We start from the raw sequence: 26,302 nt of genomic DNA, 5'->3' as shown, positions 1-26,302 counted from the left end.
ATAAGCAGAATCATACATTTCTACACATCTGTGTAAAACCCAGCCCAAAATTAACAAAAAGTATGTAGCTAAATAAAAGAATAACATGACCATGACATGGTAATGAAAATAACATAGCTATTCATCATTAGTGGGTTCCAAAATAAAGATTATGCAGTTGAAATTATTTTCTGATCATGAATCATAGTTTGCGAAATTTCAAACAAATAGTAAACAAGCATTGGCAAAGCCAATAGGTCTGTAGAAGCACAGAACTGTAGAATAATATTGGTGTAGGTTAAACCGCCAGGTGACAGTTGCTCTGGCGAACCAGACCAAAAAATCCAAGTTGTTTAAATATAATCTTTGTACCATTTGTATTACTGCCTGAGAAAAACATCATCAATTATTTAGTTATCTAAGACAATTGAATACTATGCGTAGCCCCTTGAAAGTTCAACCTCAGGTAGTGGATCGGTAATCAAAATTATCATAGATGTGTCTACAGCAAGCACTTCTTGTGGATGCACACATCTTCTGTCCAATCAACACATGTATTTTTGGCTATCTACATGTCATGCTAAAGCCTTTTTCCGTGTATACTCACATAATTGTCTGGCAATGGACAATTCTGTGAGACCATAAGCCAGAGTGATACCATAAAAAAGGAGAAGCATCAGTTATTCAGATGCCCATTCAGGTCAGGGTTTTGTTTGGAAATCATGAATGCAGATGATTCTGTGCACTCTTAGCATAATTCAAATTATGCATACATTACTGGGGGTAAGATGGATAAACAAAGTCAATGGTCAAAGGCATTGCACAGCAGTCTAAGATAAAGGAGGGGGAGACAGTGGGTGGCTAGCACCCTGTACCCCAATCATCTTTGAAAAAAATGGAGGTAATATGAACTACTGACTCATCTATCCTACAAATTGGCATTAGTCAAGACAGGCCTCTGGTTCATGGCTACAGTTGTGAGAATGAGGATCCAGATTGTTGGCTTTATAATTAAAAACAAAACATTTGAAGTCAAGAAAGTCAATACGAGGAGGCAGGATGACATTTCTGTTTATTGACTGGATTTATGCATCAACTATTCACCCCTACTATAACCACTCACAATTATGCATCAACTACTACTAGAGCTATTCGCACTTATGCATTAATTACTCAGTAATATTTCAACTACTCACATTTATGCATCAAGCACTCACTACTACTACAACTTCTCACATTTATGTATCAACTACTCACTACAACTACTTACATTTGTGCATAAACTACTCACTATTATTACCCATCATTGTATGTTCAACTTGATGGAACATTTTTTGACCTATAATTTAAAGAAAGGATTTAAGACATCATAGAAAAACTGGAAAAGAAGGAATTTGATGTTATCCTGATCTCAATTTTGTACCAGTTTGCCTCCTGCCAGTTTTGTCTTTTTTATTTGAAGACTACATTTCTCTTTCTTTGCGTGCTTTCAAAATGACAATATATTTATGATCTAATATATCATACAATCTTTCTGTTTTCCGATTAAAAATGTAATCTTCCTCAATGACATAACCAGCCCCCTTGATAGCATCCTTCAGAAAACCCTCATCCAAGCAGAAAATAGGAAACTTGAAGTCGCCGCACATGTAAAACGTTGCTTCAAGGGCAGCACTCATTATTAGATGTCCTCCGGTCTTTAACAGCGAGGATACATTTTTCAGGGCTTCACAGTAGGACTTCTTGTCTGTGACAAAGTGCTCCAAACAGTGTGTCAAAAGCAGACAGTCAGCCTGAGGGTGGGTTACAGAAGACAGAGGATTACGGCTTGTAACATCATGTTTGAGAACTCTTTTGACTTTTGTTCGTAACATGTGTTCCTTCTCGGTCCATGTGTCACTGAAAACAAAGAGATACAACTTAATTAACATGCTTTTTTTGTTGATTGACACATGTTTTGGAATGTAAAGATGATCATATTCAAGACAGTTTTATGAAAATGTATAGCTGGTTTCAATATGGCTGCCCCCTTAGCCTATGCTCCTCACTTTGTACCACACACTTCTCTGCAGCAAATCTCTGGTTTATGAACCATAAGGCAATACAGATGTCACTACACTTCTGCCATAACCATCCTGACATCTGTTTTGCTTTCTGGAATTAGTAGTTCGCTAGACAAGCAAGAATATTGTTTACACATAGGGGAAGGGTTATTCAGAGATTCCAAAGTCTAGGCAATGGTAATAAAATGCATGTTTTGGGAAATGTGGTCATTGCCAAATACATTAACAATCAGTGCTTCTTTCCTCCACCATCAATCGACACTTCATGTGACTCCTACTCAACTGTGTTCCTCACCAACTTCCATAATAGCTTGGTCTAATATTGTCCAAGGAAGGCACTCTGAAAGTCAGGTCCCAGATCCCAGTAGATGGATCAGACCACCATTTTAATCCTTTTTCCTTCCTCCTTTCTAAAATGGTGACAACCAAAACAAACAAAATTATGGGTCAAATCCATCCATAGCCTTCATTCTACTGCATCTTGCAACCACAGAATTATTCCAAATAAACTTGAAATGGCACTTTGATAACATTTTCAGTTTCAAATATCGAGTTACAGAAACATCAGAAAAAAAGTATAATGATACAAAAATATTGTGATGCAGAAATATTGTTGTCAAGAACATCACATTTTGTTAATATAATTTTCAATGTTTTTTTAATGTTTTTATGTGTTTTAGTTTCTATATTAAATGTTTATGTTATTATTTGTTTAATTGTTAATAAGATTTTTAAATATACTTTGTAAATTTAAGTTATTTATAAACTATAATGTAATTGCTAACATGTAGTCAGTGTTGGAGCAGGTTGCTAGGTCTGCAGAGGCAGAGGATAGGAAAATATTTAAGTATAATTAATACATTTTAGGTGTGGGCTGTTGGGTTTGTAGAGGTACAGGGTGGAAAGGTAGTTAGTTAAAATTAGTTAACAATTAATGATTAATTTATTAATAATTATGTACTTGGTTATTAATTATGTGAATTGTGTTATACTTTTTTATTTTATTTGTATTTTAAGTGTGGACTGTTAGGTTTGTGGGGGTATAGTGCGGAAAGTTAATTAAGTAATAAATAAAGCATTTTAAATTGATAATGAATTATTAAGGGCTAGATGTACCACCTTTTTTTGTGGCCGCAAAAAGTCTAATGGCATGTACATATGCTATTTTGCAAGTCACTGACTCACAAAATAGCATTTGCGACTCCCGCTATTAGGAAGGGGTGTCCCTTCCTAATAGCGAGTCACCATGTCATAGTCAATTGTTTTGCGACCGCATTTGCGGCCGTAAAACACTCACAGTTTACCACCTATTTCAAGTAGGTGGTAAACCACTCTCAAACAGGAATGGGGACCCCTTCCCCTTTGTGGATTTGTGAAAAAATATCTTTTAGAGCAGGCAGTGGTCCCAGGGACCACTGTCTGCCCTCAAAATAATTCAACTGAAAACTTTCATTTTTCTTTTTCAAATGCCACCCGTTTTCCTTTCAGGAAAACAGGCTGCATCTTGAAAAAAAGGACGGCTTTATTTGAAAGCAGTCCCAAACATGGTGGTCTGCTGACTCCAGCAGGCCACCATCCCTGGGAGTGCTAGCCATTCCTAAGGGGGTCCCAAATTGCCACTTCCTCATTAATATTCATGAGGAATGCAATTTGCGACCCCATTAATAATCGCTAACAGTGTCTGAGACACTGGCATACATCCCAATTTGCGAGTCACAAACTCCAAGTCACAAATGCGACACAATTTGCGAGTCACAAATTGGTGGGTCGTACATCTGGCCCTAAATTCTTTATTATTCCTCTCAATTTTTTTATAGTTGTTTCATTTATATATATATATATATATATTATTTTATATTTGGTAAATTAAAAATGATCATTATACGTTTCATATGTGTTGTAAATTAAAAGGCTTATTCAATTGTGATATATGTTTGAAGTGAAATACTTTCCCTGGTGTTGCACAGACTGGAATGGGAGTACTAAATGTAACCCCTCCGAAGTCCAACACTTTCCCTACTGTTACATTGACTGGAGTGGGAATAGCAATTTTATTCGCTCTGAAGTCCAGTGCCCTTTCTATTAGTGCTCAGACTGGAGTGGGAATGGTAAATTTGACCCCTCTATTGTCAAATGCTTTCCCTACTGTTGCACAGAATGGAGTTGGAGTGGTAAATGTAACCCCTCAGAAGTCCAACGCTTTCCCTACTGTTGCACGGGCTGGAATGGAAATAGTAAATGCAATCCCTTAGAGTCCAACTTTTTCTTCGCTGTTGCACAAACTGCAGTGGGAATAGTACATTTTACACATCCATAGTCCAAAGATTTATTTACTGTTGTACAGACTGGAGTGGGAATAGTACATTTAATTCCTCTGAAGTCCAATGCATTGCCTACTGTTGCACAGACTAGAGTGGGAATAGTATTTGAGTAAATCTAACCCCTCCAAAGTCCAACACTTTACCTTCTGTTGGGAATAGCATATCTATCATTTCCAGACTTCTATACTTTTCTTAATATTATTTAAATATATCTATTATCATTTGTTTATTATTGAATGTGTTGAATGTATATCAGTTGATAGTAGGTTGTTGAAGTTAGGACTATGCTTCCATAGGAAAAACATTTTTTGATTTGCCTATATCTTCGACGTCGGTTGATGAATCTTCACACATTTTTCTTATAAAAGCTGCCATTGTGATCCTTGTTGTGCAAGGAAATTATCAGGGTGATCTGTCAAGCAGAAGCCAACAAAAATGTCCCAGCTACATTCTGAAGTGCTGAACAGATTTGCACCAAATTTGGCAGAAAGTTAGATATTGGCCAAGGGGAGTACCGTTTTGTGATTTGGTGTCAATCCGTTCAGTAGTTATGGAAATATTCAAAACAAAACCTAATTGTATATATAGTGACAGAGATCCTCCAAGGATCTAACATGCTTTGTGCTGAATTCTGATTGGCTGTCAATATTCCAAACCAAGAAGTTTTGGCAGCCAACTTAACACTCAGCTACAGCTGAGTCCCACAAAAAAATGAAAAAGAGATGTGGTCAAGGTATGAATACCCTGATCTGACGGACAGATTTAAAGTATCCAAAGGTGTTCGCCAAGGGTGTGTGCTTGCCCCCACCCTGTTTTCACTATTTATCAACAGGGTTATAAGCTACTTTTCCAACCACCCAACTGATGCACCCTCTTTGGCTGGAATGAAGATTCCCCTACTCATGTTCGCAGACGATACTCTTCTGATTTCAAAGACAAGACAGGGCTTGCAGCTAGCCCTGTCTCGCTTTGAGGTATTTTGTCGCGAACATGAGTTGGAAATAAACGTTGGGAAGACAAAGTTCGTGGTTTTTCGAGGCCCCAGGCGCATTAATGCGCGGGTATGTTTGGGTGGCGTCAGTTTGGATCAAACGGCTGTGTTTACTTATTTAGGGGTTACCTTTAGCGAGACCTGTAGCTGGTCACACCAGCTGGATATCCTCGCTCTTAAACACGCCCAATTAGGTGGAGCTCCGTTGAAAGAGCATAATCATTCTTTAACAAAACCAATAGCTCCCCTAATGAAGATTTATGGCTCCAAGATTCTTCCTGCCATTCTATATGGTGCCGAAATTTGGGGATTTAGTAATTTGTCCAAACTGAAGACTGCCCAGAACAAATTTATCCGGTCAGCAATAGGGCTTCCACAATCAACACCGCGCATTCCATTATTATATGACTTGGGAATTCAGCCTCTAGAGGACATGGCAGGGTATAGACCCCTGGCGTTTTGGCGACACCTGTGGACTACACCCGAATTATCTATTTATGCTAAAGCCCTCTTGGAAGTTAAAGGGCTCGAGGGTTCACATAGGATATCATGGTTGTCTGGTGTTAAAACCTTGCTGACTGATCTTGGGTTGGGTGACCTTTGGGCCAACCCAGATACTGCAGTTTTCCAGACGAAAAATGTTCTAAGGGACGCCTATTGGTGTATGATTAAGAACAGGAGATTTGCCTCCCTTTCGGGTAGCTCCATGACTGCTACATTTTTTGCTATTAAGGACGAGTCTGTTTACGAAGGTTATTGGGACACCATTATGAAACATCTTAATCGTAAACTGTATCATCAGTTTAGAGTGGGCACCCTACCACTGCGAGGGCTCACTAAAAGCTGGAGTCCTCTTGGTAGTGATAAGTGCCCCTTTTGTGTGGATATGATCGAATCTATGGATCATTTTCTTTTTTGTTGTCCAACTTACCTTCTCCCTCGCCGTATATGGCTTCGTCCCGTATGCAGATTGATGAGCACCCGTTCTGCACAGGTTGCCAGTAGAATTTTGGAAACGGACACATCTAAACATGTTGTAATAGGTGTTGCCAAATTTATTAGTTGGGCGTGGATTCTTAGGTTACGGAAACTCAATCCTTGATATGTGTCCCACATGGTTTCAGTTGTTATAAATTAGCGCTATCACTATGGATTTTAGGTTAGATTGGTGTGTGTTTTATTAATTCTTACTATGTTTAGTCATTATGTCTTAATAATTTGACTACTATGAAATATCCTACATGATCTTAATATTTTTATCTTGTATTGTTATATGATATTGTATTTTATATGAATTTTTAAAAAAATATGTATAGTATGTCTTTTATGATGTTAATCGAATAAAGACTCATTGACTGACTGAATACCCTGATCCTCTAGGCTTCTTGGAGAGGGGTGTGTTCCAGAGGGACCCTAGCAGGGCAAAATAATGTTTTTTAAAACTTTCTGCAAGATCCCATCTGGAGCCCTGGCTCTCGTCAAAATAGAAGTGCGGGCTCCCATGCTTCTTTAATAATAGGCCCCTAGGTGGGCGCCTAGTCCCAGGTGCATGTTGCACTTAAAGGAGTGGGGCACACGGTATCCCCTCCTAGGGCTAATAAATGTCCCAGGGACCAGCATCTCCCATTGGGATAATGTTATCAGTGATGTCATTAGTGATGCCATTTGAGATGTCATCGGTGATGTCATTATTATTATTGATGTATTGTATAGCGCATAGCTATCCATAGGGTTTCCCAGCAATTAGGAACAGGGTCCACAGAAAGTGACCAAAAATGACCAGGTTTTTTATTCCTTGTGAAAAGGTTTCACGTTTGAGTTGATTTTGTGCATAAAGCAAAGAGACTTGAAGTTAATGCATTTGTCCACTGTGAGCCAGTGGAGATCACAGAGAAGATCAGAAACAGAAGAGTGTTTGGGAAGCTAAAATAGGAGCCTAATAGCAGAGTTTTGGACCACCTGAAGACGTCTGATCACTTTCTTGACAGCGCTGAGGTATAGGATATTACTGTAGTCCAACCTTGATAATATCATGGCCTGGACGACGGTTCTTTGGGCAGAAAAAGGAAGTATCCATGAGATCCTTTTCAGCAATTTCATAAGGACAAAGCAGTAGGAAGCAATTTTAGCAGCCTGAAACTAAATGGACAAGCTAGAGTCAAGCCAGAATCCCACATTCTTCACATTGGAGACAGGTTCAGGGAGTGCTCTCAGAGTAGCTGGCCAGTGTTGGGGATCCCAAAGCTGGGGTTTCCTGTCCAGCATCATGACAACAGTTTTGTTACCATTTATTTCAGAAATGTTGAGGTCATCCAGGAGGAGACAAAACCGAGGCAAGAGTTGAGGTCTTCCATACTGGCTTCCTGCTCAGATGACACAGAGAAAATCATTTGTGTGTCATCAGCATATGAGAACAGAGTCAGGCCAGAGCTTTTCCACTCCGTCTGTCAGAGGGAGGGCATAGATATTAAAAAGCATGAGGCTGACAGAAGAACCCTGAGGAACTCCTGAAGTGAGTGAGATAAAACTAGACATTGTGTTCACTGTGAAAAGCTGCAAAGTGTGATATGCCAGAAATGATTTTAACCAGGAAATAGCCAAGCCTTGGAGGCCTATCATGAGACACAGTATCAAAGGCTGTGCTGAAATCTAGTAGAATGAGCGTGGCAGTACCACCCTTCTCCTGGAGTCACAGGAGGTGTTCCGTAACTCCTATAAGGGAAGATACTCTTCTGTGCTCAGCTCTGAATCCTAGGAAGGATTGAGCGCATTCTGGGCTTCTACATATGCAGTGATTTGGAAGTTAATGACCTTCTCCAAAACTTTGGAGAAAATAGGCAGCAAAGAAATGGGTCTAAAATTAAGGAATTAAGTTGGAGTATAGGCTGGTATTACCAGACTGATTCTTGTCAGTTCATGCTGCAGCCAAGGTAAGGCAAATGTTTCTTACTTCCTCCACAAAAAAGTCTGCCAGCTCTTCACATTGGACCTGTGAGAGAAAGGGTAAGTGGTGTTCCTGGGGTCTGACAGGTCTTGGACCACTTTGAATTTAGAAAGTTTTGAGCTTTTATTATTTTTGTAGAGTAGAAAGCAGCTTTAGCATTTCTGCAGTGCATATGACACATTTGCATAACTGTTTATATTTTAATTTTGAATTCTTGCAACACAGATTCCACCCAAGCCCTTTTGAGTCCCTTACAAAGTTTATTTTCCTCTTGTATGGTCTTATTAAAGCAGGGTACAGGGAGGTGTTGTCCGAACACTGATTTAAGCTTAACTGGTAGAATAGAGTCAAGGGAGCTCAGGAGCCAGTTCTCAACCACAGGGAAAACCTGATTGACCTTCTGTACTAATGGAGGAACAGTGTTTGATAGATGATACTTTTTAGAGCAAAAAGGTCAAGTTTGACCCTGTTTCTGAGAATAGCTTTGGGCTCAGATGTAGCAGGAATGAATGAGAAATGGGATGGTATAGTAAAGGCACTGCAAGATGGCCTTACCTATGTAAATTTAAGGATGGATCAGAGGTAATATCAGTGATGTTGGAAAAAATGGGAATCAGCAGGTAACCAGATTTATGTGTGAATGAAGAGTTAATTAAATTGAGATTTAGTCAGCCAGGTCCTCAATCAGAGTATTGCTAAGTTTGCATGCAGCATTTTCTAGATACATGTTATAATGTCCTAGTAGGGGGGATTTGGCATATTTAAACGTGTATGAGGAGATTAGGTTAGCTAATCTGGAGAACCAGCTTGTAGCGTATCCTGGTGATCGATAAATTAAGACACCTGAGACAGTAAATTTGGCTTAAGGCCGAGTGAGAAGAGAAGGGCTTTGCAGGCTGAAGAAGGAAGCTCCTCTGTTTTGCACTGATATATGTCTCTATAGATAATGGCTACACGACCTCCTAAATTATCCTTATGGCCCCTTCTAGTGATACTGTAGTTATGTGGTAGTGCTGCAACTACATCTAGCGAAGAAGCCTCATGTAACCATGTTTATGTCAGGAAATTCTGTCATGAATGATGTAATATGTGAGGTTATAAGCAGTGCATTGTGGGGTCGTAGGTTATATTTAGCTCAGGTAACTATAACTGCTGAATTACCATGGTTTTAGATGAGTGAAATATAGAACATCCCTATAACCTTCGGTTTTTCAGTTAATTTCATAATTTGTTATAATTATATTTCCTAATTATAACTCCACTGTAAACTGTTCAGTGACTATATATATTTGGCAACCAAATTGCATACTCAGTAGACATCCCCAGCCATCAGTGACAGAAGACACTTTCACCTGGAACACTCCAAAAGCCTTTCTTAAGAATCTCCAAATTGACCGATTGGATAACATTGGCCACTGGCACCTCAGAAACAAAAGTTTTTTTACCAGTTCCACTTGTCCGATCATTTTCACACTTGGAGCGACATAAAACCCCTTTTTCCCTGACTACCCTTCAAGCCCCATCATGATTGAATCACAGGAAACGGGTATGATTTTTCACCTAAAGACCGAAATTCAACTAAAACAACTCAAAAGCACAAATATCTAAGCCCTAAAAACTAGCCCAAACACCTAAAAACAGCCCTGATCCCTAAAAACTAGCCCTTCAAGAAAATAAGCCCTCTGTCAAGCCTAGAAAGTTCTGAAGTCAGTTCAGAGGATGAGGGACGTATGACTACTTGGTCAAAATTGGATATTTCCGGAGAAATTACCTCCTCCGAATGACAACTCGAGGAGCAGGAGGTAGAAGAGCCCCAACTGCTCCACATGCAGCCAGAAAAGGCAAAGGAAGAGGTGACAGAAGTGGAAGGAAATGAGGAATATCAATATACAAACCACAATGGATGGCTTGGTAATTTATATATCAGAAAAAACTTACATCAAAAACATAGGAATCTGCTAAATAAAGGTGTGACTTTCTGTCCAAACACCAGAATGAACTTAGCCAGTGTGGATGTATACAAATTTTGCCTTGAAAGCACAAACTATGAGAAGATTCAGCGTTTCTCAAGTTTTTACTTGGAATGGGCGGTTAGCACTGCTCTGCCGGTGGAGTTTGCGAGCTTTTAGTACTCCGCACTCCTCTTAGGGAGTGAAGTTTGGCAAAAACTCCACCCAACGCCGTCCTCCCCTGCAATTAGAAGGTATCGTAATTGTGAACAAAGCAATGCATCAAGCCAAAATGAGGCTTGGAATGCATACAGCACCTCACTGTGTGCAGTCCATGTTGGTGATGACGGCGCATGTCAACAAGGTTGCATTGATTGTGTACTTACGCACTCCCCCACCCAGAGCCACTGCATCAACTGAACTGAGCTGCTGGTTTGAGCCATGAAAAGAAGATAGGGATAGAAAGCAAGACCCGAAATGCACCAGAGTCAGAGAAGGGCACCTTAGCCTGGAGGAGTAGGAGCAGAGCCAGGTACTACTGTGTCATGTTAAAGATTGTCCCCTTTGCTATCCCTTTGTTACCCTTCCCTGTGGACCCTGCTGCATGTGCCACAAAGGCTGAGTGTTGGGTATAGAAACTCTAGGTAAGTCTACATGTGCTCATCAATCATCACCAAGGGCATGCAGTGCCAGTAACCCCTGACCTCCAGCACTCCGGGGTCTCTCTTAATTAATAACACTTAAAACTAAGTGAAATAATTGCCCAGTCATACTGACATGCCGCAATAGGCACATGCCTGCGGGAGACCTAAATTAGGCAGAGCTAAGTATGCCTCTATGAGAGTGGTATCAAGCCTAAAAATGGAATTGCTCTATTCCAAACAGCGGTTCATGAGCCAAAATAACAAATAAAGTAAAATCTAAACAGAAGATAGTTGAACAGAAGAAAAAGCCCAGTGCTGACTGAATTTTCGCAATAACCATTTACCAAAATGATATCAAAAGATAATGTTTAATGTATATTCCAAAAAAAAACATAATAATAATGGCGCTCATACAGTTAGATAAACAAAGATAAAAGTGTGAACACTGACAGGTGTAAATTGAACAAACAATGGCAGAGGAAAAACACAACAAAACAAGATGTACAAAAAAACATAAATCAACAATTGTGTCCGCTCTTATTTAGGCCACGGTTCAAGCGTCAACGGCGTTTCGACCCACGAGTACTTTAGGGGTCATCTTCAGGACAAAGGCTTCAAGTATAAGAGCATCCACTTTATTTTCTACAAAAAAGAAATATGTGCATGGATTTGCAATAAATAATGTAAAATGTATAATCAGAACTGAAAGAATGAAAAAAAGTCAAAAACTGGTGGAAGAACAACAAAAATAAATTGGAAAACTGAAAGAAAAGAGGACCAAAACCCAAGTTTTCCAATAGAAGTGGGGAAATGAGAAAAGTGGAAACTGTGAGTAGAAAGAAAATATTTTATAAAAAGGAGAGGCTGAATAACCACCTAAATGGATCTCCACAATGAACACGTAGAAGGAACACCGCACCTCGTGTATCTGCCACAGATACCGGAATTTAATGTGGTTTATAAGTCGGGACACAGCACCACCGTATATTGAAGCATTCCAAGGGACATGGAACTGGAATCCCTGATGGAAACCCTGGTAATTTTATTGATAAAGACAACCTGGGTTTCTTGTTTTATGAGTTGGACACTTTACTTACCTATTCTTAAATGATTGGACAGCATATAATGCAGAGAGCTCTTAGACCCATAATGCAGTATTTAAAAAGCCACAAGGACGCTCACAGGAGCCTAATTGTTCCTATGCAAATTGTGGTGCTGAAAAAACACTGCAGTTTCATAATGTCCATAAATGGCCCGTAAGGAAGGACTGTGAGATTACGAAACACATTGGGTTGGAGCACAAGAATGGAATCTGGATTGTTAAGATAGTTTAATAAAAGACACAGTGGAGGGGTATGCGTCTTTGTTCTCTGTGACAGGGCTGGAAGTCTTCATGTTTCAATTTATCAACAGGGAGACAGCACTGTCACATTCCGCGGCACACTTAAAAAGAGGAAACTGACTCAAAGGTTTGTTTTTGTGCTTGGAGGTGTACCTTCATTTACTAAAACAATCCTGTCTGTAATGTAGACACCCTTGAATCATGGCAAAAAGGTGCCAGGGCACGGATGTTTCATATCTTAGTAGTTATGGAGAATTGCCGCTCTCTCCCTGTCATGCATCGCCGTGTTATAGCCTCAGGTTAGGTCGATGTATCAAATCAGCTTATTTCTCACATTGTCCTATTTTTAAGCAGTGACCTTTTGCCCATATTTGCTTGTGTGACAATGTTGGATTAGTTTCTCTGAACCTAAACTTGTTTTCACATCTAGCTTCACTCACCATTATTACAATGCCATGAACATCTTGTACACGGTCTCTTCTCATGCTCTGTATGAATTTCATTGCTCTCTACATATCTATACATAACTAAAGTAAATGCACATCGCAAGGCTGCTTTCTATTATAAAAGATAAGCATCCTGATTAGAAAAGGAGGCACTTCTGCTGATACCGTGGGTACTTGCATGCTGAGATTTCACCACGCAGCGGCCTGACATCTTGTGAGGCATGTCTAGTCCATGACCAAGACAGGGTCCAGCATACTCTCCCATCAGGTAATAGGGTCGGATTATCCCTTGGGGGGGTTCTTAGCTACATACCTTTAAACACTCTAGGTACAGCTAGATTAGGCTTTGCATAGTAGGAGTTCGCTTGATAACTGACTTGTTTTATACGTCAGCATATATACACTGTTTTTGTACCATGGTAGAACTGTATCTACTGTTTACCCTTTTGGTGCTTATTCTCACTTGTATCTGCTTTTGTCTATTAATCATTGCAGCGCACATATTTTATACAAGAATAACGTTGATTCAATAAATATATTGAAAATGTCCCTTTGTGTATTCTCTGGATACCTCTCTGAGAATAAGTGAGCATGAGTGACTGAGCTAAAGATTCTATACTTTTTCCATGATCCCTGAGGGGTCAGGGTTGTCATGTTCATTGGTTGCCAGGAACAATTTGCTCCCTGGTAAGGTTAGGGGGGCTTACAGTGGCACTGTGAGCCAGCTGGTCTCTAGGCCAAAATATCCAGAAAAAGGCTAGGCACCAAGCCCCTAGTTTATGTTGTCCAACAAACATGCATATCCTAATGGATTAGTAATAACTACACGACATGGCTCCACCAACGTTGGTTGGGTTCTTTTTTAAAGGTCAATCTGAGTAGTTCAGTCACGCTTTCTCAGAGACCTCTACTCATACTTTAACCAGAGATGTCTTAAGTGGGAAGGGAGAGAATTCTGTCTCAGCTGAGTAGGTATACCCTGCATATTGGCAGTAGGTTATCTAATATTGGAGGATTAAAAGTTGTCCTCATTGTGCATACCATATCTCCATAAAATTCATTTAAATACAATACTCTATTTCTTTACACTGTGTCTTTAAACGGGGAAGCGAGTGAGGACATTAAAGAGCAGGTGTAAACATTACAGAAAATTACAGACAGGCAGTTACTATGAAACTATTACAACATGACCTCCTGTCAATGGGTGGAGGTGTAACCTATGTGGTTGAGATGCACAAATCATTCAGAACAGAGTAATTCTACTGCAGATGCACACACAGTTGTTTCACACTTAAATTGAAGATGAACCACCTGAAGTATAATTTCCATCTGTGGATATAGAAGTCCCATTAACTTCCCAAGAGCATATCAATTGGTTTATAGGCTCCCTACCCCATACCACAGAAAATGTGAGACTCAGTCCACTCAGTATAGAAGGAGTGACCTGGCCAGTCGTAGCTTCTTAAACACTGAACCCAGACTTTGCTACTTTACCAGCAGCAGGAATGCGTACACTTGAAAGAGATTTCATAAAAATTCATAAGAATCTCATACACTACATAATGAGAACACTGACAGTTCAACCTGCTCAGGCTGCTCAGGCTGCACAACCTTGATTGACTACCAAGGATATTAGCCCCCAAACACTGAATGCCATTACGGGAAAGATTCCCACCAGTCTGGAGCAAATTCTGTTCTGGATAGCTCGGAAGATGGCTCAGCACAAAGGAGTTTTTTCCCATATGAGTCTGCAGGAAAAGCACAGAATATTAACAATTTGCTTGCCAATCAGGATGGCTCCCCAAAAGAAGACTGTGTCACTTGAGGTCCAATCTTTGATGCCGTTTATACCAGAACTCATGGATAACAGTCATATCAGATGTGCTGAAACAAATATAGAATGAGTACAGAACAGAACATGCCCTGGACCTGGGAATGAAACTAATGGACAATTTTGCCCAAGTATCTGCAATTAGTTTAAGTAACATTAAAGGGGTAGTTCACTCCTGCACAGCAAGTGTGAGAATTGCCTAAGATTATCAAAGAAATATATGCTTCACTAGGTAGAGATAATTTGGGAGCCAGACCTTGAAAGCAAAAGCAGAAATTCTGAAAATATTAAGTCTAAGCAAGCATCTGATTCTTCCAAGAAGAAATGGTATAATAAACAAAACAAAGCAAAACACAGTCATGGGATGGGTCTCCTCAACTGGAACACACTGAAAGAAAATAAAATTTAAGAAACTGTGACAATATTAGGAAGCCTGACAGGTATCAGGATGCTGATACATGTTCCTCTTGTTCCTTTCAGGAGTCATACCAAAAGATTTTGGAGAGAGACAAGAGCACAGATTGGAAGATCGAGTCAAGTCGAAAAGGGAGACACATCACACTTCTGACTGCATAATTGAACAGGAAGACAAACAAAGGACTCCTAAACCACCATTTGAAAAGAAAAAAGCAGCCAGGATCAAAATTAGAAATGCCCAAGCTACTGAGGACTCTACTTCTGAATAGGGAATAGGCAGTGATAATGCTGGAAAGTGCAACAAAAGTCACAATAGCTCACCGCAACCTGATGGATTATCTGGAGGCAGTAGCGCTGAGTGAGCATTTCACCGTAGAAACACCTGCTACAAGGGCAAGTGTCCCTCATTGTTTATACAAAGTAGTGCTCTCTTTTGGAGAATCTGACATATGGTTACAACCTTCTTTGGCTGAACAAGATGGACCACCTGAGTTTGTAATGGAGTGCCCAATGAAGGAAGGCATCATTTTACCTGTTTTCTCCGACCTCATACTTGAATCAGTTACATATGCACAGGAGTGGGTGTTAGCACTAGCTCCTGCACTTTACTGAAACCATGTTGGGTGGGATGATGAGTCACCTCATCAGGAAATCCCATTAAAATCCATCCCTCATCCACAGAGACAATACCCAATAAAAGATGAAGCAAAGAAACAAGTCAGGGAGAATCTAAATCTACTTGAGTACAAGGGTGTAATAGAGAGTTGTAACTCATCCATGAATAATCCCTTGTTTCCCATAATGAAATCCAATAATTCATACAGTCAAGTCTTATACTACAGTCATTTAAATGCTTTCACATGCACATTTACAGTACAAAATGAACCTAGTGCTGCACTAATGAATAATATTGTGCAGAAACAATACAAAACAACACTATATATCTCAAATGGATTTTTCTACCAAAATATAGCACCTGGAGGCAGATATGTGACAGAATTCTCAGTGCTAGGTTCTAAACGCAATTTTGTTGATCACCACAGGGGTAAAAGAATAGCCCTGGGCTACTTTTAGCCAGAGTGACAAAGTTACTTCAAAATTGTGATGAGGAGGCATTGTCCTATGTCGACGATATGTATCTGATAGACGATGAATTAATGGAACACTTGGCTAGGATGAACCACATAATTCTTGGGTTTGCTCACCTGGGCTACAAATGTAATTTCAACAAATCAAAAATTGCCCTGACTTTGGATATGAGCTATAAAGTGAAGGCAAGAGTCTGGCAGCCAGTTTTTTTTAAACTCCAACCTCCAACTGCTCTGAAAAGACTACAATCCATTGTAGGATTTTAAACTTTCATTTTGGCTTATGCAGAATGGTTAAAACCTTTTTACTACTTAATTAGACCAGCTTTTTCAGTGCATGATTGGACAAAGGAACACACAAATATTTCACGCTCCGTACAAGCTGACATGAGAGCTTCTAAACATTTACACACACGTGTTAACACGACTAACCTGGTGATCCGCGTAGTCACTGGACCAATCAGGTACACCTATATCACTTTCAATGAGGGTGATACAGAACCTATTACATGCAAATCACATTTGTACACAAATGCTGAAATGTATTTTGCATCCAATGAGAAAAAACTCACAATGGCGCAGACGGCTGTAGTTAGGGAGAGAGAGAGAGCGCAGGAGAAACACATAATTGTTGTGACCTGGGTACTGACCTTAGAGGTCGAAACCAAAGAAAGTGTCCGAAATGCTAAAGCTTTGCATCCAAGATGGATTCAATGGGCTAACTCTCTTACTGCAAAGTAGATTACAGATTCAACTCTATATTACAAACACAAGCATTTTTGCAGTACGAACAAGAATATTCTCTGCTGAATTAAATCATGCCTCTAGATTGATATGAAAACATTATTTATACTGAGGGTCCTGCCCAGCCCACCGTAGGAATGAAAAAACAATATTCCATAACATGCACAATTGTGTAAGGGTGCAAGCATGATGGGAAGTTAAGTCATGGGAAAACACACACAGTTCCTAGGGGACTGTATGGCACAGCTGGAAGAACTCAAAGCCCTGATACTGGCACTAAGAAATTCGGATCGTGAATCCCCCACACTTATTGTGTGTGATCCAGGTCCTATAATGAATTCTACATTATTGGGGCTAGAATGGATTTAGAGATTCTAAAGGTTGTACAGTAAAGCACAAGACGATTTAGGAACAGGTAGATGAGCTGAAAGAAGTGCTCATGTTGTTCATACATTGAGTCATCAATGGGTTGGCATTCACGTTGAAGCGAATTCCATGGCGTATGAAGCCGCCAAGGCAACAGTTTGTACTGCTGCCATTGCTGCAACAATTTGCACAAGTAAGAAGATAGACAGAACAACTATAGTGGCAGTAAATGCCTCACGCAATGGATGCCAAAAGTCGTGCACAGACAGAATATTGAGTTTGAAATGTCGACATACCCAAATATCGAGTTGGAGATATCATGATGCAGAAATATTGATAGCAAGAATATCATGGTAAAGTATATCGACTTTGAGGTAGAAATAAAATATTGTTTTTGAAAATATCGAAGTCATTATTATAGTTTGCAAAAATATAGTTGTTTAAAACATTGATGTTTTAAATAGTGTTATGTATGTTAGTATGTGTTTTAAAAGTATGTGAACTTTTTTTGTATTATTGCTTTTGTTTTTTAATATATGTGTTACATTTTTAGTAGTTATTCATTTTATTATTATTACATGTTTTCTTGTTTAGTTCTATAGTGGGTTGTGGGTTTAAAGGGGAATAGGGAGGGAAGTAATTTAATTGTAATAAAATAATAATATTTTTTTATTTATTGGACTTTATTTAATTTAGATTTTATAGTATTAATTGTGGGAATGGATTTAATATTTATTAATTATTAATTGGTTGTTAATTATTATAAATTAATTCATTGCAATTATGTTAATTGCCTCATCTTTTTAGGAGTGGGTTGTCGGTTTATAGGAGAATAGGATGGAAAGTAATTTAAGTAATTAATGTATTAATATTTTGTATTTATTGATATTTATTTAACTTACATTTTATAGTGTTAAATATGGGAATTTGTGTATTATTGATTATTTATTAATTGCTTGTTAATTAATATTAATTAATTAGTTGCTAATTAATTATGTTAATTTTGTTATTTGTTCAGAAGGAGAGTGGGAAGTAATTTATGTATAATTAATAAATAATTATTTGTTAATTAATGCTAATTAATTATTTACAATTTAAATATGGTAATTGTGTAAGTTATTCAAGATGTGAGTTGTGGGGTTTATAGTGGTAAAGGGTGGGAAGTAAATTAGTTTAAATAATTAATATGTTATTTTTAATTAATATTAATGTATTAATATAATATTAGTTATGGAAATTGTGCAATGATTTTTAGGTGTGGGTTGTGGTGTTGATTGGGGTAGAGGGTGGAATGTAATGAATGTTTAGTTAATTAATAATTAGTTGATCATTAATTAATTCATCAATTTATGATGGAATAGCTAAAAAATGGGAACAGGCGGGGATTAGAGTATTGGCAGACTTATATTCAAATGCGGAAAGAAAGTCTTTTTTAGAATTAGTTCAAGGATTCGGCATACATAAATACTCATGCTTTACATATTTACAAATTCAAAATCGAACTAAAGGGCTACCTATAGGCCTCATCAGTATGGATCCGTTTTCTATACTAAAAACTATGAAGAATCCAGAAAGTAAAATAAAGGATTTTTATCAAGTATCAATGGCAAAGATATCGGATGATATAGGCCAAATAGAATCTAAGTGGGCCTCCAAGCTTGAGGATGAGGAAGTAGATATAGATATGGTATTAGAGACTGGGAACAAAGTACTTATGTCAGCCAATCTTAAAGCCCAATTTAAAACTATATGTTATCTTTATTATATTCTGGCCAAACTATTTGGGTGGGGGAAGAGGCAAACGGACAAATGCCCAAGATGTCAGAAGGGCCCGGCAGATAGCATACATATGTTTTATTCTTGTAAAAAGCAGAACCCGATACAAGAGGGTATTGAAAAATGTTGGCTCCAGACACTAAGGGCCTCATGTAGGAAGCCAAATACCAGTCGGTAACGGCCGAAATTCGGTAAATATCCCGTTACCGACCGGTATTTAGGCATTTGCGATGTAGGGGGCTGATTTCTGGATTCGGTATTTACCGAATCGGAAATTAAGAAATCGGTAAAATACCGATTCGGTAAATACCGAATCCTGAAATCAGATGTAGGGAGCACTCTAAAGAGTGAAAATTAGTATTAGAAATTTGTTATTTACCACCAAATACAGGTTGGTGATAAATAACGAATACCTTGCAAAAAGCAATATTTTGCTGATTTAAGAGTGCCATGTGGCAGACATACATGCCCTTAGGGCATGTATGTGCGCCACATGTGCACACATGCAAGATTCAGGGGTGCAACAGGGTGTCAATGTGACACCCTGCCACCCTTGTATATGCTCCCCCCATTACCGAATCGGTATTTACCGATTCGGTAATGAAGCATACCTTCCCATTGATTCCTATGGGCCTCCAGGCCCATAGGAATCAATGGGAAGGTATGCCTCATTACCGAATCGGTAAATACCGATTCATAATTACCGAATTTTTCCGATTCGGTAAACTTTACCGAATCATTACCTACATCACATTTACCGATTCATAAATACCGAATCGGTAAAATTCGGTATTTATGAATCGGTAAATGTGAGGCTACCTACATATGGCCCTTAGTAAAGAGATTAAAATTACCTCAACATTGATGCTTTTAGGCTTTGATGCTCAACTAAATTTTATTCTGAGGGAGAGTGATTTTGTGTTCTTAACAATGGTGATAGCACCCTTACTGATTGCCACGGTATGGAAGGACACTGAGCCACCTACATATTTTCAATGTCTTTATAGGCTATTATATCTAGGCTGACAAGAAATTGCTTAATATAGGTGTAAAGGGGTAAGGGCCAGGAGGAAAGGCGAGAATATATGGGAACCTCTTACAACATGGATGGAAAAAAAGGAGCGGCAAGGGATTGGGTATATATGTATAATTATAGAAGAAATATGATCTGGATATTTAGTAGAAATCAAGGATACATATGGAATTGTAAAGAACATCATGTATGCCAATTGTATGTAAAAAATGTGATAAGACGATATCTCTGATCTCAATTAAAACTATATATATATAAATTCATCAATTCATAAATATTTATGGTAATTGTTGATTTTTATTTTGTGTGATTTTTATTTTGTGTGTGGGTTTTAGTTTTAAAGGGGTAACTTTTGGGGAGTAAATTCATTTTTATCTGTTTTAATTTGTTTTTTAATTAATATTATTTCTTTAATTATGTTAATTATGGAGGTATTTCTTTTAAACAAATTAGATGTATGTAGTGAATTGTGTGGTGTTATAGGGTAGGAAATAAAAAAGATTGAATGTATGTCTTAATTAATGTTTTTGATTATAAATAATTACTTTTAAAAATATTTTTTGTTTGTGAATTATTTCTAAATAAAAAAAATCAAGGTCTTTGTTAGATCTTTTTAACATTCTAATATGTTTGTTTCTTTTGTCAATTTTTAATATTTGTATATGTTTTCTTTTTTGTTTTTTAAAATCTTTTGTGTTGTAGTTGATTTTTTGTTTGGTTTTAATTTTGAAATGACTCCAATGGGAATATTATGTTTTACCCCTCTGCAAGCCAACACTTTCCCTACTGTTGCACACACTGGAGTAGGAATAGTAATTTTTACACCTCCGATATCCAACACTTTCCCTACTGTTGAACACACTGGAGTGGGAATACTAAGTTTTACCCCCTACTATCAAACACTTTCCATACTGTTTCATACACTGGAGTGGGAATAGTCATTTTAACCCCTCCGCTATCAAACACCTTCCCTACTATTGCACTCACTGGAGTGGTAATAGTAATTTTTACCCCTCCGTTATCCAATATTTTCCCTACTGCTGCACTCACTGGAGTGGGAATAGTAAGTTTTACCCCTATGCTATCAAACACTTTCCCTACTTTTGCCCTCACTGGAGTCAGAATAGTAATTTTTACCCCCCGCTATCCAACACTTTCCCTATGGTTGCACTCACTGGAGTGGGAATCGTAATTTGTACCTCTTCGATATCCACTTTCCCTACTGTTGCTATTAAGCAGTGGGAATAGTAAGTTTTACTCCTCTGCTATCCAACACTTTCCCTACTGTTCCTCTCACTTGAGTGGGAATAGTAATTTCTACCCCTTCGACATCCAACACTTTCCCTACTGTTGCTCTTAAGCAGTGGGAATAATAATGTTTACTCCTCCACTGTCCAAGACTTTCCCTACTGTTCCACTCACTGAAGTGGGAATAGTACATTTTTACCCCTCCCCTATGCAACACTCTCCCTACTGTTGCACTTGCTAGAGTGGGAATAGTAAGTTTTACCTCTCCGCTATCCACAACTTTCCCTACTGTTGCAAACACTGGAGTGGGAATATTAAGTTTTACTTCTCATCCTATCAAACACTTTCCATACGTTTGCACCCACTGGAGAGGGAAGAGTAATTTTTACCCCTCTGCTATCAAACATGTTCCCACCTGTTGCAGTCACTGGACTGACAATAGTAATGTTTACCCCTCCACTATCCAACACTTTCTTTACTGATGCACTCACTGGAGTGGGAATAGTCATTTTTACCCATCCACTATCCAACACTTTCCTTACTGATGCACTCACTTGGGTGTGAAAAGTTATTTTTACCCCTTCGATATCCAACACTTTCCCTATTGTTGCTCTTAGGCAGTAGAAGTAGTATTTTTTACTCCTCTGCTATCCAACACGTTCCCTACTGTTGCACTCACTGGACTGGGAATAGTAAGTTTCACTTCTCCGCTATCCAACACTTTCCCTACTGTTGCACTCACTGGAGTGGGAATAGTAAGTTTTACCTCTCTGCTATCCAACACTTTCCCTACTGTTGCACTCACTGGAGTGGGACTAGTAATTTTTACCTCTCGCTATCCAACACTTTCTCTACTGTTGCACTCAGTGGTGTGGAAATAGTAAATGTTTACCCCTCAGCTATCCAACACTTTCCCCACTGTTACACTGACTGGAGTGGGAATAGTGAATGTTATTCCTCCGATATGCAACACTTTCCCTACTGTTGCACTCACTGGGGTGGAAATAGTAATTTTTACCACTTTGATATCCAACACTTTCCCTACTGTTGCACGTATTGAAGTGGCAATAGTAATTTGTACTGCTCGCTATCCAACACTTACCCTACTGTTGCACTCACTTAAGTGTGAATATTGATTTTCACCCCTCCACTATCTAACACTTTCCCTACTGTTGCATTCACTGGAGTGGAAATAGTAATTGTAACCCCTCCGCTATCCAACACTTTCCCTTCTGTTGAACTAACTGGATTGGGAAAAGTAATTTTTACCCCTCCACTATCCAGCACTTTCCCTAATATCACTCTCACTGGAGTGGGAATAGTAATTTTTACCACTTCGATATCCAACACTTTCCCTGCTGTTGCTCTTAAGCAGTGCGAATAGCAATTTTTATTCCTCCGCTATCCAACACTCTCCCTACTGTTGTACTCACTGGAGTGGGAATCGTAATTTTTACCCCTCCGCTATCCAACACTTTCTCTACTGTTGCGCACACTGGAGTGGGAATATTAAGTTTTACCCCTCCGCTTTCAAAAACTTTCCCAACTGTTGCACTCACTGGAGTGGCATTGGTAAGTTTTACCTATCAGCTATCCACCATTTTCCATACTGTTGCACTGACTGGAGTTGGAATAGTAATTTATACTGCTCCGCTATCCAAAACTTTCCCTACTGTTGCACTCACTGGAGTGGCAATGGTAAGTTTCACTTATCCACTATCCACCATTTTCCCTACTGTTGCACTCACTGGAGTAGGAATAGTTATTTGTATCCCTCCTCTATCCAACACTTTCCCTAATGTTGCACTCACTGGAGTGGGAATAAAAATTTTCACCCCTTCCCTAAACAACACTTTCTCTATTGTTGCACTCACTGGAGTGAAAGTTGTAATTCTTACCCCTCTGCTATCCAACACTTTCCCTACTGTTGCACTCAGTGGAGTGGGAATAGTATTTTTTACCCCTTCGCTATCCAACATTGTCCCTACTGCTGCACTCACTCGAGTGGGAATAGTAATTTTTCTCCTTTGCTATCCATCACATTCCCTACTGTTGCACTCAATGGAGTGTAGAATGTAAGTTTAAAGACTATTAAATATTTTAATGTTTAAATGTATAATTTAATGTTATTTTTTAATAGATTTTATGTTATAGGTGTATGTATATATATATATATATATATATATATGTTAATATATATATATAAATATATATATTTGTACATTTTTATATATTTATATATATATATTATCTACTGGCGGTCGCCAGTAGATAGTTATAGTTAGGACCCTGTTTCCATAGGAAATCCGCAACATTCTATTTGGAATAACTTTGGCACCGGTCGATGAATCCTCGCGAAATTTTCAAAATAGGTGGGGCGCTACGCTCCGCTCCTACCCTGAAAGTCTCGGGGGGATTCGTCAAGCGGGGGCTGAGAAAAAAGGGGGGTCCCAAAACGCGTTTTTCCCATGCATTTTTCCATAGGACCTTTAGACACAGCTACAGCCCGAACGGCTGAACAGAGTTACTTGAAATTTGGCAGAGAGGTAGTCCTCAGGTCAAGGAAGTGCCTTTTGTAGGTCTGGTGTAAATCTGTTCAGTAGTTCCTGAGAAAATAGCATTTAAATCAATATATATATGTGGGCGGAGCCTAACCACACATCTCATCCTGAGATCTGATTGGCTGTCAGCACTTCATCCAAGAAGTGTTGGCAGCCATCTTGGGACCAATATACATGATAGCACCTCATTAAAAAGCATTGCAGTTAATAGAAGGTTTTAAGACTTTAGTTACATTATAAATCATTTGTTGATGGTACCATACTCATTTTAGGAATTGTGGTATGTTCTAAGGTGATTTCACCATGTGAAAAAGCCTTCTGCTGGGATATCATGATTGAGAGAAAAATATTTTCTCATGCTTTTACCACAGAGGTTTGGAAGGTGATCTATAAGCTAAACTGAGAGCTTATTTTCTGTAAATTCACATTATCTTTCTCAGTCATGTGAGAATGAAGTCTGACATTCTCAGTAAAACATGTACATCCAACAAGGGCAGAGACTGTCAGTTGATTCCTTTGTGTTCTACTGCAGCTTTCCAGAGTGTTCCAAAGAACTACTAGAGCGCTAACCGTCCTACTTATGATAAATGTATGGCACACCTGAAGCCATCTTGCTTGGATTAAAGTGGTAACTCTTAAAACATTTAATTTAAAAAGGAACAAAATGAGGGGGTTCATTTTTCCATAAAAAGTATGATTAGTGCTGCAGAAAGAAAAATTAGGGCACATTTTGAGTGACTTCTCAAATCCTCTTCTATTTCATTAAAAAATTCTGACATGCAGACTGAAACATGCACTTTCAATACCAGCAGCAGTTTTCCCTGGTGAGCAGTAGCTTTACTACAGTGATCTAATGAGCAAAAAGAGTGCTAACATTCTGATTTTATGGCAAATGTGTGACACATTTGAATGCCTTCTTGATGGAATCAAAGTAAAAAACTGAAAGTATTTCCTACTGAGGAGACTGCAGTAAATGAGGAAATTAGGAAACTTCATAACAAATAAGGCTCCCAAGATGGCCACCAGAGACAAAAGAGCCCAAATGTAGCCCAAATATCACCCAGATGTAGCCCAAGTATAGCCCAATGACAGAATGTCCAAGAATGTTCTTAAAAACAACTAGAGCACTTACAGTCTTCATTATGACAAAAGTATGGCACACCTGAAGCCATCTTGATTGGAATAAACTGGTAACACTTAAAACATTTAATTTAAAAAGGAACACAATGAGGGGGTTCATTTTGCCATAGAAATTATGATTAATGCTGAAGAAAGAAAATGAGGGCACATTTTGAGTGACTTCTCAAATCCTCTTCTATTTCATTAAAAAATTCTGACATGCAGACTGAAACATGCACTTTTAATACCAGGAGCAGACTTCCATGGTGAACAGTAGTTTTACTACAGTGATCTAATGAGCAACTAGAGTGCTAACATTCAGAATTTATGGCAAATGTGTGACATATCTGAATACCTTCATGATGGAATCAAAGTAAAAAACTGAAAGCATTTCCGACTGAGGAGACTGCAGTACATGAGGAAATTAGGAACCTTCATAACAAATAAATCTCCCAAGATGGCCACCGGAGACAAAAGAGCCCAAATGTAGCCCAAAATCACCCAGATATAGCCCAAATATAGCCCAATGACAGAAGTGTGCAAAACACTTATTATTTTGTGTTTTTGCAGTGTTATATAGTGCAGACTTGTCAGGTATTGGAGTGCTTTACATGAGCATTGGTTACATCACACAAGAACAAATTCATTTTGGTTGTAGACATGGGGAGACTAAGTGATTTGACCAGAATCACAGAATGTCGAGCTGAAGCAGAAACTTCAACCTGGTTCCCCAGTTGCAAAGTCTGCAGTTCTGTAAGTAACACCACATCCTCTCCCCTAAGTGCAACATTTAATCAAGTTGTCAACTAGATAAAAAAACATAAAGATAACAAATAATTTAAAAGTGCTTTGTCGCTATTTGAAAACTCAGAAAATATGTCCTTATTTTAGTCTTTTAGAGCACTAACCATAATTTTGAAGCCAATAAGACCCTCTCATATATGTAATTTCTAAAGGAATGCTCTAGGTATTACAGTTTTGATTACATTAAGATAATGTCAGGCGTTCCACACTTTTGTAATAAATATAGAATGTTAGCAATCTAGTTGTTCATTAGGATACTGTTGAGAGGCAGAGGCCAGGGGCACGGACTCTGAAAATTGAAGGCAGGTAGGAGGGTGCAAAGGCAACAATTTAACCACACTGAGCAGGCAAGAAGGGCCGTGGAAGCACAACAGACTATGGAGGGCAGTGGAAAGGGGGGCAGGGGCAACAAACCAACAATACAGGACTTGCAAGAGAGGCTGTTGGAGGGAAGATCTATTACGGGTCAAGGAAGCTAGGGGCGGTCCCCAGAGCCCCGGGAGCCACCACAGAACTGAGCAGGAGAGTGAGTCAGGGACAAAAGGGGCACCTTAATTTGAGGCGGGGTGCCTAGGAACGCTTGCTCCAAAAATGAAGAAAACAGACATATGAGACATGGAATTGGAGGCAGAATAC

At 38.8% G+C, this 26,302-nt stretch overlaps 1 protein-coding gene across 1 annotated transcript in view; it reads right to left on the bottom strand.

Annotated features, from left to right (window-relative positions):
- Positions 1 to 1,034: 1,034 nt before the first annotated feature.
- Positions 1,035 to 26,302, bottom strand: part of LOC146829758 (nicotinamide N-methyltransferase-like) — a 120,145-nt gene continuing 94,877 nt past the window's right edge. The window contains exon 3 of the mRNA XM_085606724.1: positions 1,035 to 1,878. Coding sequence (XP_085462850.1) covers positions 1,443 to 1,878 — 436 coding nt within the window. The 3' untranslated portion in view covers positions 1,035 to 1,442. The remainder of the gene's footprint in view (positions 1,879 to 26,302) is intronic.

The sequence above is a fragment of the Triturus cristatus genome, chromosome 5_2 (genome assembly GCF_964204655.1).
Source record: "Triturus cristatus chromosome 5_2, aTriCri1.1, whole genome shotgun sequence".
Classification (NCBI taxonomy): domain Eukaryota; kingdom Metazoa; phylum Chordata; class Amphibia; order Caudata; family Salamandridae; genus Triturus; species Triturus cristatus.
The sequence above is the reverse complement of the archived record's forward strand: the minus strand, read 5'-3'. Positions and strand labels throughout refer to the sequence as shown.